The sequence below is a fragment of the Bos indicus genome, chromosome 13, assembly GCF_029378745.1.
Source record: "Bos indicus isolate NIAB-ARS_2022 breed Sahiwal x Tharparkar chromosome 13, NIAB-ARS_B.indTharparkar_mat_pri_1.0, whole genome shotgun sequence".
In the NCBI taxonomy this organism is placed as follows: Eukaryota; Metazoa; Chordata; class Mammalia; order Artiodactyla; family Bovidae; genus Bos; species Bos indicus.
In genome coordinates, this window is record NC_091772.1 from 76,961,341 (window position 1) to 76,973,505 (window position 12,165).

Consider the following 12,165-nt stretch of genomic DNA (forward strand, 5'->3'; position numbering starts at 1 on the left):
ACACTGCTCACATGAAGTGGCTGGAAGAATCACTCGCACTGTTGGGTTATTCTTCTCTTTCTTGTTCTGTCCAGCTCACATGGTTGAATGTGTTTAAAGACCCATAGGATACACCCTATTCTTACACTCACGTCAAGGAACGGCTGCAGAATTTCAAAATAAGTTTATCTGTCTCCTGAGCATACACCCCAAAGAAATGAGAGCCTGTGTCCCCCCAAAGACAGATGAGAACAGTCATCACAGCCAAAAACTGGAAATTGCACACATAGCCACCGCAAGAAGAATGAATGAGTCAACAGTGGTGCATTCGTACTATGGATTACTATGCAGCAATGAACAGCAGTGACTCCCAGCTACACCAAACAACAAGGGCAAGTCTCACAGACATGACAGTGAACAAAAGATGCCAGGCTCCACAAAGGGATCGTTTTTACACACGGTTAGAGAAAAGGCAAAGGCAACCAACGCAGCCAGAAGTCAGTGCTTGTCTTTGCAGAGGAGGCATGTACTGAGGAGCTGCACTCAGGATTGGACCCTTTGCTTTATATGAATTATACCTCATAAAAAAGGTCATTTTTTCAAACTGCAATAAATTACAATTCTTAATTATAATGCATACTGTTAAGATGTAATAAATAAACATGCTCAGTCATTCCAGTCCTGCCCTCTTTGCAATGCTGTGGACTGTAGCCCGCCAGGTTCCTCAGCCCATAGGACTCTCCAAGCAAGAATACAGGAGGGGGTAGCCATTCCCTCCTCCAGGGAGCCACAGATTGAACCTGAGTCTCCTGCGCCTCCTGCCTTGCAGGGAGATTCTTTACCCACTGAGCCACCAGGGAAGCCAATAAATAAACAGACTGTAATAAATAGACTAATGAACAGCAGGGACTCAGTAAATATTTGCTTTCTGAATGAATGCATAAAAGGTTCAATGCCAGCCCTACCAGGAACCAGCCATGCACTGACCCTGCGTAGGTCTCTTTACATCTCTGAGTCTCAGCTTTCTCATCCAAAATACTCAACTCAGAATTATCAATGTACAAGGTACAAGGCGGCTATCAACCTCGGACGTATGCAGAGGGATGTCCGGCGTGACCAAGCCCTTTATGAGCTGTACATGCTGGGCACAGCTGACTCCCACCCTGCCCCAGCTCCCCATCTCTCCAGACACCAGGACCCCAGAGCCCCAAAGGGCTGGAGGCGGCTTCTCAGAGAGTGAGATCACACTGGAAAGCCAGGCCTGGGGACCTCTGGGGCCCTTACTGAGCACACAGAAGGCCTATTGACTTCCTCCTGAAATTCCCCAGAGCCACAGCCAAGATGAAGCCTGGACCCAGTTACTCATCCACTCTGCCTCGCACTTAACTAGCCCAGTGCAGGGCAGGGGCCTGGGCTGCCACGAGGGCAGCTGGAGGTGCCAGGCTCCCAGGGGCGCTTGGGAAGGGATTTTCCACTGGCACCAAGCCAGGGGCCCCCGCGCAAGGAGGCTGGGACACAGGATGGTTGTACTGAGCAAGGGGAGAAAAATCCTGAGCTGGGAGTGGGGGCCTGAGGCCGAACCCTCCTCACAGAGCCCCAGCATGGTCCGCTCACGGGACCCAGGGGCCTCTGGGGACCACAGGGAGCAAGCGGGGTGGGGGAGGGCAGAGCCAGCTGCCCGCGGGGTAGACACACCCACCCCCACCCCGGCGCCCCCTCCGAGCATCACCCGGTGGACCAAACCCACCCCCACCCCCACACTTCCTCGGAGCATCACCCGGGGGAACAAGGCAGCTCTGCTCAGCAGGGACAGCAGGGGCCCCGGACCCTCACCTTGACGTTCTCCTCCGTCAGGCCCTTCTCCACCGAGTCTGCCACATTCTGCCGGATGCGATGCAGGAATGCCTGGAAGACAGAAACAAGGAGAGGTGAGCTTCCACGCTGCCAGTCCCCTGGAGGCAGCACAAAAGGAAGGTCAGGAGTTCAAGCGCCAACGCAGCCCTAGACACAGGCGGGAAAGAAGCAAAAACCTACTTGGCCGGCCATTCAGCCAACACATCTTTATGGAGCACCTACCCGGCCAGGCTCTGCAGAGCCCAACACAAGCCCTGCGCCAAGGATCTGTGCTCACACCTGCGTCATCGCCCAGGGGACCCTCGTGGACTGCAATTCATTTTCCCATTATTTTTCTTGTTTAAAAACTTAACTTCTAAATAATAACCATTCGCAGGGCTCAAAAGTCAAAACTATAGGAACTTTCCCGGTAGCCCGGTGATTAGGACACCACACCCCCACTCCAGGGGACGTGGGTTTGATCCCTGGTTGGGGAACGAAGATCTCAAATCCCAAAATTTTTTTAATTTGTTAATTAAAAAAAAAAAAATATATATATATATATATATATAGTCAAAATTGGAAAAGTGGGTTTCCGACACCCCAGCCCCCACCCATCTAGTCCCTCCCTCCCCCACAGGAACCACAGCTCCTTGTGTGTTGTGAAAACTTCCAAATAAACATACACGTGTTGGTCAAAAAGTACCAAGTTTCCGTTATTAGAAAAATAAATTCTGGGATTCTAATGTAGAGAAGAGCAATTACAGGCAATAATACTGAATTACACACTTAAAGCTGCGCTATGACGGCAATCATTTTGCAATATGTAAGTGTACAGAAGCAGGTGGTACACCTTAAATTTACACAATGTCACATGTCAATTATACCCGATAAAGCTAGGAAAGAATAAACACATATATAAATTTATGCATACACACACACACGTATATTCCTGTTTTGCCCTTTATTCACACCAAAAGATAGCAGCATACACAGGATGCCCCGGACCTCCTTTTTCCACTGAACTTAAAGATCCCCCCATATCATAACCCAGGCAACATCCTCATTCTCCTTTCATGGCTGCCCAGAATGCTACTGCGTGGATGAACCTCAGTCATTCTGCCACTTTTTTCAAGGGCTTGGAACAGAGAAATCATTTCCCCCTTCTGTGATGTGAGACAGTAAAGGCGGGGCCTGGCAGGGGGGATCGTGGGGAACAGGTAAACACACGACCACTGCGGGGGGCGGCCGTTCACCCCCTTGAAGTGCGGCCACGTCGGAGGCAGCAGGCCCAGGATCGCCAGATGTCCTGGAGGAGTTATTATTTTTTTTTCCCCAAGAGAAGCCAGAAATTAGGGGTTTTTTTTTAAAGCAAAGTCTCCCAGCTTTTATTATTATTATTATTTTTAAAGCGTTTGGGGGTTTTGTTGTGGTTTTGCTTTCTGGCCATGCTGCACAGCATATGGGATATCAGTTCCCTGACCAGGGATCAAACTCATGCCCCTGCAGAGGAAGCACGGAGTCCTAATTGCTAGACCATCCAGAGAAGTCCCTCCCAGCTTTTAAATGGTGGCAGAAGAGCCATCTGTTTTTGCAAAGAACTAGGTTTCAGGGGTTGAGCACGAACGCTGGGGACCAGAGTGGAGAGGTGCAGCCACGCTGATGAGCAATGACAGTGGCCTGGCCCTGGTTGGGTGGGACGGACGCGCTGCTGAGAAGTCAGGGGAATGGACTTGGGTGGGGAGGGGATGAAAGCCAGCCCCTGAGGGAGACTGAGGTTTGCCCCGACCCCAGGACTTGCCCCAGGCTGACCTGGCAACAGCCACAAGGAACCCCCTGTGAAAACAACTTCACGGTCCACAGATCAGGAGATTGCACGGTGGCCTGCCGGTCACCCTCACCACCGCACGTGTGTGGAACACAGGGGACACCTCTGAGTGGGGAAGCTGGAGGGGACGGCCCAGGACGGAGCGAAGCGGGGCAGGCGGGCAGAGAGGCGGCTGTCGGATCCTTTCCCATCACCCAAAAGGACATCCACGGATGTCACAGCAGCCTGGGTGCCTGCGGACTCTGCTCTCCCAGGAAGACACTCACCGGCGCTCCACAGGGCAGGTCTCAGAGAGGAAAGTTGGGAACAGCAAGGTGGGCTTGCCGCTCTGCCCACACTCACTGCGATGCATTTGCAACCAGTCCCTGCAGCCCAAGTGTAGCCCAAGTGTATATTCTGGACTCAGCTGGATTCCTGACAACTGGACAACTCCACCTAGATGTCCGGGTCAGCATCAGTCACTCAGCCGTGTCCGACTCTGTGTGACCTCCATGGACTGTGGCCCATCAAGCTCCTCAGTCCCTTGGGATCCTCCAGGCCAGAATACTGAAGTGGGTTGCCATGCCCTTCTCCAGGGGATCTTCCCAACCCAGGGATAGAACTCAGGTTTCCTACATTGGCAAATGGATTCTTTACCATCTGAGCCACCAGGGAAGGCCAGACGTCCAAGGGCTATCTCAAACTTAACACATCCCAAACCTAGTTCCTGAACTTCCCTCCAAACCCACACAGCACCAAGCCCTTCCCAGCCTGACAAATGGCACCTCTGCCATTCAGGATCTCCAACCAAAGCCCCCCAGTCATCCTCGACCCCCTCTTTCTCTCACACTTCATTTCCATCCATCAGCAAATGCTATCACAGCTTCACCTTCAACTTGTTTTTTAAATCAGACCATTTCTCCCTACATCCTCAGTCACCTGCCTGGCCCAAGTCACCATCACCTTCTGCCTGGACTGCAATCCCCTCCCCCCTGTTCCTTTTACCATACACACAGCCTGAGGGATCCTAAAATTCTCCATGGCTACTCAATATACTTAGGAAAAAAAAAAATCACATCTTCCCACAGTCCATAAGGCCCCCATGGACTAGTTAATCTCTCTGAACTCACCTTCCAGCCCTCCATCCCCACCTCACACCTCAATAATCTTCAGCCACATCTTTAATCTCTCTATTCCTTCCACCTGCCAGGCATGCCCCTGCCTCAGGACCTTTGCACATGCTGCTCCCACTGGCAGGATATGTTCTCCCATCTGTTCTGGACCAGCTCCTTCTCATTCATCACTCCTTAGCTCAAATGTCACCTCCTCCAGGATGCCCACCTTGTCTTCATGTACTTATCACCTTCTCATCTTGCATTAGTGAAGTCGCTCAGTCCTGACCGACTCTTGGTGACCCCATGGACTGCAGCCTACCACACTCCTTCATCCATGGGATTCTCCAGGCAAGAGTACTGGAGTGGGTTGCCATTTCCTTCTCCAGGGGATCCTCCCAACCCAGGGATCGAACCCGGGTCTCCTGTACTGCAGAGAGACGTTTTATTAAGAGCCCATTTGTCAGACAAAAAGACTGAGATCAAGCAATCTACACCAGTTCCTAGATGAAAGGCAAAAATAAGGGAGCATGGTTGGGATGAAACCTTTACCCCAATCCAAGAACAAAGGTCAGGCTTGGAAACCAATGATTTGGCTTTAAACTGCATTCCTCCTCCTTCCTGCTGTGTGACCTCAGGAAAGTGCATTGGTCTCTTTGAGTCTCAGTTTGCGTGTGTGCGTGTTAAGTCGCTTCAGTTGTGTCCGACTCTTTGCAAACTTATGGACCATAGCCCGCCAGGCTCCTCTGTCAACGGGATTCTCCAGGTATGAATACTGGAGTGAGTGGCCATTCCTTCCTCCAGGGGACCTTCCCTACCCAGGGATAGCACGTGGGTCTCTTATGTCTCCTGCATTGGCAGGGGGCTTCTTTACCACTAGCGCCACCTGGGAAGCCCCGTGTCTCAGTTTACTCTTCCAAGATACGTGGATCATAGTGATACCAACCCGGCTTTCAGAATGTATTAGGATAAAGCGAATGGGAGCTCCATGAGGGCAGGGTCCTTGCCAGTCTTCTTCCCAGCTGGACCCTTGGGGCCTAGACCTGCTCCTGGCACACAATAAGCCCTCAGGAATCAAAGGAAGGGCTAAAATCTGCCTGGCACAGTGCCTGACACATCGCAGGAAGCTCAGCTTGGGCCACGTGGAAGACTGATGATCCTTCTTTTCAAAAGACAACGGGTCGGGGGTGGTCAGCAGACAGAAGTTCCCAAAGGATGTTTTTCCAGGGCTTGTGATGCTGCCGGGAAGTCCGGCCTCCAGCCTCTCCAGACGGGGCGGGAGGACAAGGCAGCCTCACCCGGCACATTGGGCAGAGCAGGAAGCTGGGAGCGCGGCGCGGCTGGCCTAGATCGGGACTTCCTGCCCCACTTTCCCCACAAGAGCACGGCCACCGCGATCGTGCTGGGACAAAGCGAGGCTCGGGCCACCCACAGAGGAGCCGCAAACAGGCTGGTGTGCTGGGCACGATCGCGGCTCGTGGCCCAGAAAGAATGGGCAGGCAGGGGCTCTGAATCCGGCCCGCGTGCTGCCCAAGGCACCATTGGCTTTTCCAGGTGGGTGCCGATGCCCTTTGCGCAGGCGGGGTGCTGAGAGGCACCTTCTAGGGCGACTCTATGTCCAAACCTTGACAGTTTTGGAACACTTGGCCAAAAGCATCTCTCATCTTGGAAACCTCCCTTAGAGACGAGCGTGCTCTCGGGAGTCCCAGGGCCGCCTGCAATCCCCCCGGCCTGGGCGTCTTTGTCTATGCCATGTCCATCCGGTACCCTCCCCGGGTCGCGTCCCTGCCTCTTGGCAAGTCCTCCTCTTCTCTTTTATGATGATGATGATGATGAAATACATCAAGGATCCCCGAACAGTTAGAGAAAAATTTAACACCCACAAACACATCACTACCCAGTTTTGGAAAATCTTCTCAGCATTGTGTCAAACCATGTCAATGCTGGGAAAGACTGAAGGCAGGAGGAGAAGAGGACAACAGAGGATGAGATGGTTGGACGGCATTACTGACTCAATGGACATGTGTTTGAGTAAACTCCAGGACTTGGTGATGGACAGGGAAGCCTGGCGTGCTGCAGTCCATGGGGTCGCAAAGAGCTGGACACGACTGAGTGACTGAACAACAACAAATTTGCTTTAAACCATTTTCTAAACGAAATTCATCAAGTCCAGAGGAGGTATAGACTGGGAAGGGACACAAGGGAGAGCCGTGGGTGGGACTGGGATGGGAGGAGCTGGAAATATTCTACTTCTTGATCTGAGCGGCAGTTACACAGGCGAATGCGTATTCAAAGCCTTATCCACGGGCACCTGAGATCAAGGCACTTTATCCACGTGCCTTGTGAATATCAAGCCCTCAGTGCAGATGCAGAAAGAAAGGAGTCATTACAGAGTGAGGTGAGCTACCTGGGTACCTGCCCATCCTGCAAGGCACCGACTGCCCTGGACGCATGCTCCTCGCCGCCACACAGGCCTGTGCCCACTCACTGGGCATGTGTGAATTGAGAAGCAATAAAGAACACTGTTTTGTGAGTTTACAACACTTCTATAAGTGATGTGTTTTCAGCAACTTGCTTTTCTCACTCCACATCGCACCTTCCACCTTTGGCCCACATCGACCCTTGCACTTGGCAACACGTACCGCCCACACTCCACCCACACCCCTTGGTTCTTATCCCTGGGGTGCATCCCCGCACCACCTCGGCCACCAGCACCCACATTGCTGGGTCTGAGGCCCCTCTCTCACATGCAGAGCAGGCCGCAAAGACAAACAAGGAAACTGAGGCACGTGGGCCCCACACCAGTCACCTGCTTGACGACACACTGTTCTTGGGAAGGGGCCCAGAACAGGTTCCAGAAGTAACAGGTACAGCATTGAAAAGTATAATAATAACAATGATAGATCTACTGCTGCTGCTGCTGCTAAGTCGCTTCAGTCGTGTCCGACTCTGTGCGACCCCATTCCTTTGCAATTGTTACCCTACCTTACACCTTTGAGCCTTACTGTATGACAGGTATTAGATCTAAGTGTTTTTCATCCTCAAACAATGCTAGGAGTTCGGCCCTACTATAACTGTGCCCATTTTACAGAGGAGGGAACTGAGGCCCGGTGTAGTAAAGAGCTTACCCGAAGCCACGCAGCTAGGAGGTAGCAGAGCTGGGCCTCGAACCCAGGCAGTCTGGCCCGGTGATGAGTCTCCAACCCATTTCCAACACACAACAGCACTCAGTAACTGAACAGGACAAACCACGCAAGCAGCAGACAGGTAGCAGCTGCCCTCTGGGGTGCTACTGGGGAGCTGTCATACTGGAACCCATGGCCACAGCCTTGGGAAGAAAATTCTCTCCCTGGAGATGAAAAAGGAGAGGAGGAGGCCTCAAAGATGCTCTCTGAGATGGCCACCGGCAACCTGATCACTAAGGGGAGGCGGCCCGCCTGCCCCCAAGGACATCCCTGCCTTGACTGGGGTGACCTCACCAGACATATGGCGAAACCTGAGGGGCCCAGGGGAACAGCAGCCCCCAGACCATAACAAAGACAGGAAAGGGGGTGTCCTGAGGACCCCAAATCCCTGGGTGATCTGGGTGGTCCAGGGTCCAGGGAAGCAGAGTGTCACAGAACAGCCATGAATCCAAGTAACAGTAATAAAGTAATACTAACAACAGCATTTTACTTTATTAAGTGACGCTTGCTCCTTGGAAGAAAAGCTGTGACAAAACTAGATGGCATATTAAAAAGCAGAGAAATCACTTTGCTGACAAATGTCCATCTAGTCAAAGCTATGGTTTTTCCAGTAGTCATGTACGGATGTGAGAGATGGACCCTAAAGAAGGCTGAGCGCTGAAGAATTGATGCTTTTGAACTGTGGTGTTGGAGAAGACTCTTGAGAGTCCCTTGGACTGCAAGGAGATCCAACCAGTCCATCCTAAAGGAAATCAGTTCTGAATATCCATTAGAAGGACTGATGCTGAAGCTGAAGCTCCAAAACTTGGGCCACCTGATGCGAAGAGCTGATTCATTGGAAAAGACCCTGATGCTGGGAAAGATTGAGGGCAGGAGGACAAGGAGACAACAGAGGATGAGATGACTGGATGGCATCACTGACTCGATGGGCATGAGTTTGAACAAGCTCCGGAGCTGGTGACGGACAAGGAGGCCTGGCGTGCTGCAGTCCGTGGGGTCGCATAGAGTCAGACACGACTGACTGAATAACAACAGCAGCATACTTAGGGCTGATTCACGTTGTTGAATGGCAGAAACCAACGCAACACTGTAAAGCAATTATCCTCCAAATAAAAATAAATTTAAAAAAATAATAATAATAACAACAACAGAAAGGGCCTTTGTACAGCCTGCACTAAGCAGCCCCACAAAGGCCAGAGTTTGGGAAGACCCCCAAAAGCACAGTGACTCCAGCAAATCCTTTCCTCCATCCACTCTAGCATTTATCCTATAGGAGTAGCTAAATCTCACACGTGGCATCAAGATTTAACTTTAGTACTTGATTTTAAATTCTAACACTTGGGGTTTAGTTAGATAAGCTGTCCATCTTGGCAAAAGGATCATCACATGAAAAATGGTTTGCAGAAGTCCATAGAGTGACACAGAAAAAAGGGTGTGAATGTATCTTAGAAAAAAAACCCAAGTTACAGAAGAGTGCATAAAATATAATCTCCTTTTTGGTTAAATAATTTCTACATAGGCACAGAAAAGAAAAAGTGTGGAACGAAATACCCTAAGCTGTGTGAGAATACAGCCAAGATTACTAACTGTTCCCTAATGTCTGGTCTCTTCTTCTCCAGATCTTAGAATACAGACTATATTTTGCAGTTTCCTTTGCAACTACATGTGGTCCCACGACTAAGTTTGGGAGAGGCAGGAGTGGATTACATACACTGGAAGCGGAAGTATCCTTGGGGATGAGGGGAAGAACGGACCGGCATTCTCTTGCTATTCCTCCTTCCTGCTGACTGGATAGCAAATGTGATGCCTGGAGGTCAAGCAACCATCTTATACCATGAGGTAAAAGCCAGGGATTGAAGATAGACCAGCAATACAGAAGGAGCTTATGTCCCTAATTACAGTGGAGCCAACACATCTATCCTGGGAAGCCTATAATTCAGTAAGAAGGAAAATTCCATATCATTTAAGGCACTAATGTGTGGGTTTTATCACTAGCCATGGAAGCTAACTCTGAGAGTGGAATGATAAGTAATTTCAATTTTCTCCTTCATTTCTGTTTTTTCCCAAATTTCTACTTTGAAATCAAAAGTCATTTTGTAACATAAATACATGCTTTAAAAAAAAAATTGGATAGGAGAGGTTATTCCACATTCCAGGCTCGCCCCTGCCCAGCCTGATTATCACTTCTGCTTCAAGTGGCTAGTCACTTCTAGCATCAAGAAGGCTAGTCTGCATTCTCCTCCTGGGGGGCAGATGTCCCCATGCAGAGCAAGTAGTGCCCACTGGCAGAGACAAAACCAGGCTGTCCTTCTGCAGCGGGGCCTCTGAGCTGCCCACCCGTCCTTCTCTGTGTTGACTCTGGAAACCACCAGGGCCCCCAGGAAGGTGCTCCCCCTGGCTCGGTGCCCCAGGAGCCAGCCTGGCACTTCCACAGCCTGGGGTGGAACATGAGAGCATCCTCCACCCACAGTCACCACCATCACTCTGGCTGAGATCGAAAACCTCTGCACTCTCTCGTCTGCAAGCACCCTCTTTCATCAGGCCTCTTCCAGAGCCACTGATGAACTATGTGACCTCAAGCAACTGACTTCACCTCTTTCTGCCTCAGTTTCCTCCTCTGTAAAATGGGTACACAGGAATCCAGCGAGGATTACCGATGCCAACACACACATCAGGCACTTTGAGTGGTGCCTGGTACACAGTGAGGGCTCAGTCGAGCATCTGCTGGTATAACCTCCCCAGCCCCACCTTGAGCTGATAGGGAGACAGACATGAACCCATTGTGTTTCCTAAGGAAACTTCTGGAATTGGACCAACCCCACTTACAGATCTCCTTGTATTTATCCTATGTTTGTTGACTTGTTGTCCTTTTCATCCTAAAAACAGTCTTTCTATCGATTGCTTCACCATCTCCAGGGTGCAGTGAACTGGTGGCGGGGGGGACTTCACAGACTGTACAGTGTCACCACATCCTTCTCGCTGCCATGCAAAGCCAGCCACTGCCTTCCCCCGCACTTGCCACCCTGCTGCATCCGCCTGGCAACCACGTGACCTCAGAGTCACTGAACTTCTTCCTCGGAGTCTATTTCTTCATCCGGAAAAAAAAAAAAAAAAGAGGCAGTAGCTGAGGGCGTAAGCAAGATGATGCAGGTAAAAACTAACTCTGAAGACTTCCTGGAAGAAGTGGCACAGAGGCTGGCAGAGAGAAGTGGGCTGGACTGTGAGGAAACGGGAACTTGCTTATGATTACATTCTTGGGGGAAGGCTGTCACGCCACCCACGCCAACTAGCGTGACCCCAGACCTACTGTGTGCCCAACATGGAACTGGGTGCTGGAGACACAGACATGACCTCTCCATGGGGGGATCGAGTCACTCCTGCACTCGCCTATTTACTCAACGCACACTGCCCACCTACCAAGTGCCAGGCACTGCGCTAGGAGCCCATGACACATCAATAAATGAACAAATCAGACCGAATCTGCCCTCATGGAGCGGTGGCAAGACTATTAGTACAGTCGTTCAGTCGTGTCCGACTCTGCAACCCCATGGGCTGCAGCACACCAGGCTTCCCTGTCCATCACCAACTCCCGGAGCTTGCCCAAACTCATGTCCATCGAGTTGGTGATGCCAACCAACCATCTCATCCTCTGTCGTCCCCTTCTCCTCCTGCCTTCAATCTTTCCCATCATCAGGGTCTTTTCCAATAAGTCAGTTTTTCGCATCAGGTGACCAAAGTATTGGAGTTTCAGCTTCAGCATCAGTCCTTCTAATGAATATTCAGAACTGATTTCCTTTAGAATGGACTGGTTGGATCTCCTTGCAGTCCAAGGGACTCTCAAGAGTCTTCTCCAACACCACAGTTCAAAAGCATCAATTCTTCAGCGCTCAGACAGATTTTAAAATAACATGGCAGGTGAGGACGAGCATTATGAAGAAACATAAAGCAAGATGAGGGACCAGAGAGAGATGGAATGAGGGAGTGTTTGAGAGATGCTCAGAGAAAGCCTCTTGGAGGAGATAGCATCTGAGCAGATACCTGGAGACAAGTGAAGAAGCAGCTTTACAGGTATCCGAGGGAAGGGCATTCTGAGTAGTGGGAACAGTGAGTGCAAAGGCCCTGAGGCACATTCAATCGGTCTGAGACCAACCTAAAAACAATACCTGACCCTCCTCCTGGCCTGTTTTCTTCACAGCACCCGTCACTGCGCATTATGTCTACTGTCTCTCTAGTCCACTGGAATATGAGT

The 12,165-nt window shown here is 50.8% G+C and overlaps 1 protein-coding gene across 2 annotated transcripts in view; it reads right to left on the reverse strand.

The window, feature by feature from the left end:
* The window catches only part of PREX1 (phosphatidylinositol-3,4,5-trisphosphate dependent Rac exchange factor 1), a 181,149-nt gene that overhangs the window by 103,906 nt on the left and 65,078 nt on the right, over positions 1–12,165 (reverse strand). For both annotated transcript variants that reach the window (XM_070801841.1, XM_070801839.1), the window contains exon 2: positions 1,813–1,884. In XM_070801841.1, coding sequence (XP_070657942.1) covers positions 1,813–1,884 — 72 coding nt within the window. The remainder of the gene's footprint in view (positions 1–1,812; positions 1,885–12,165) is intronic.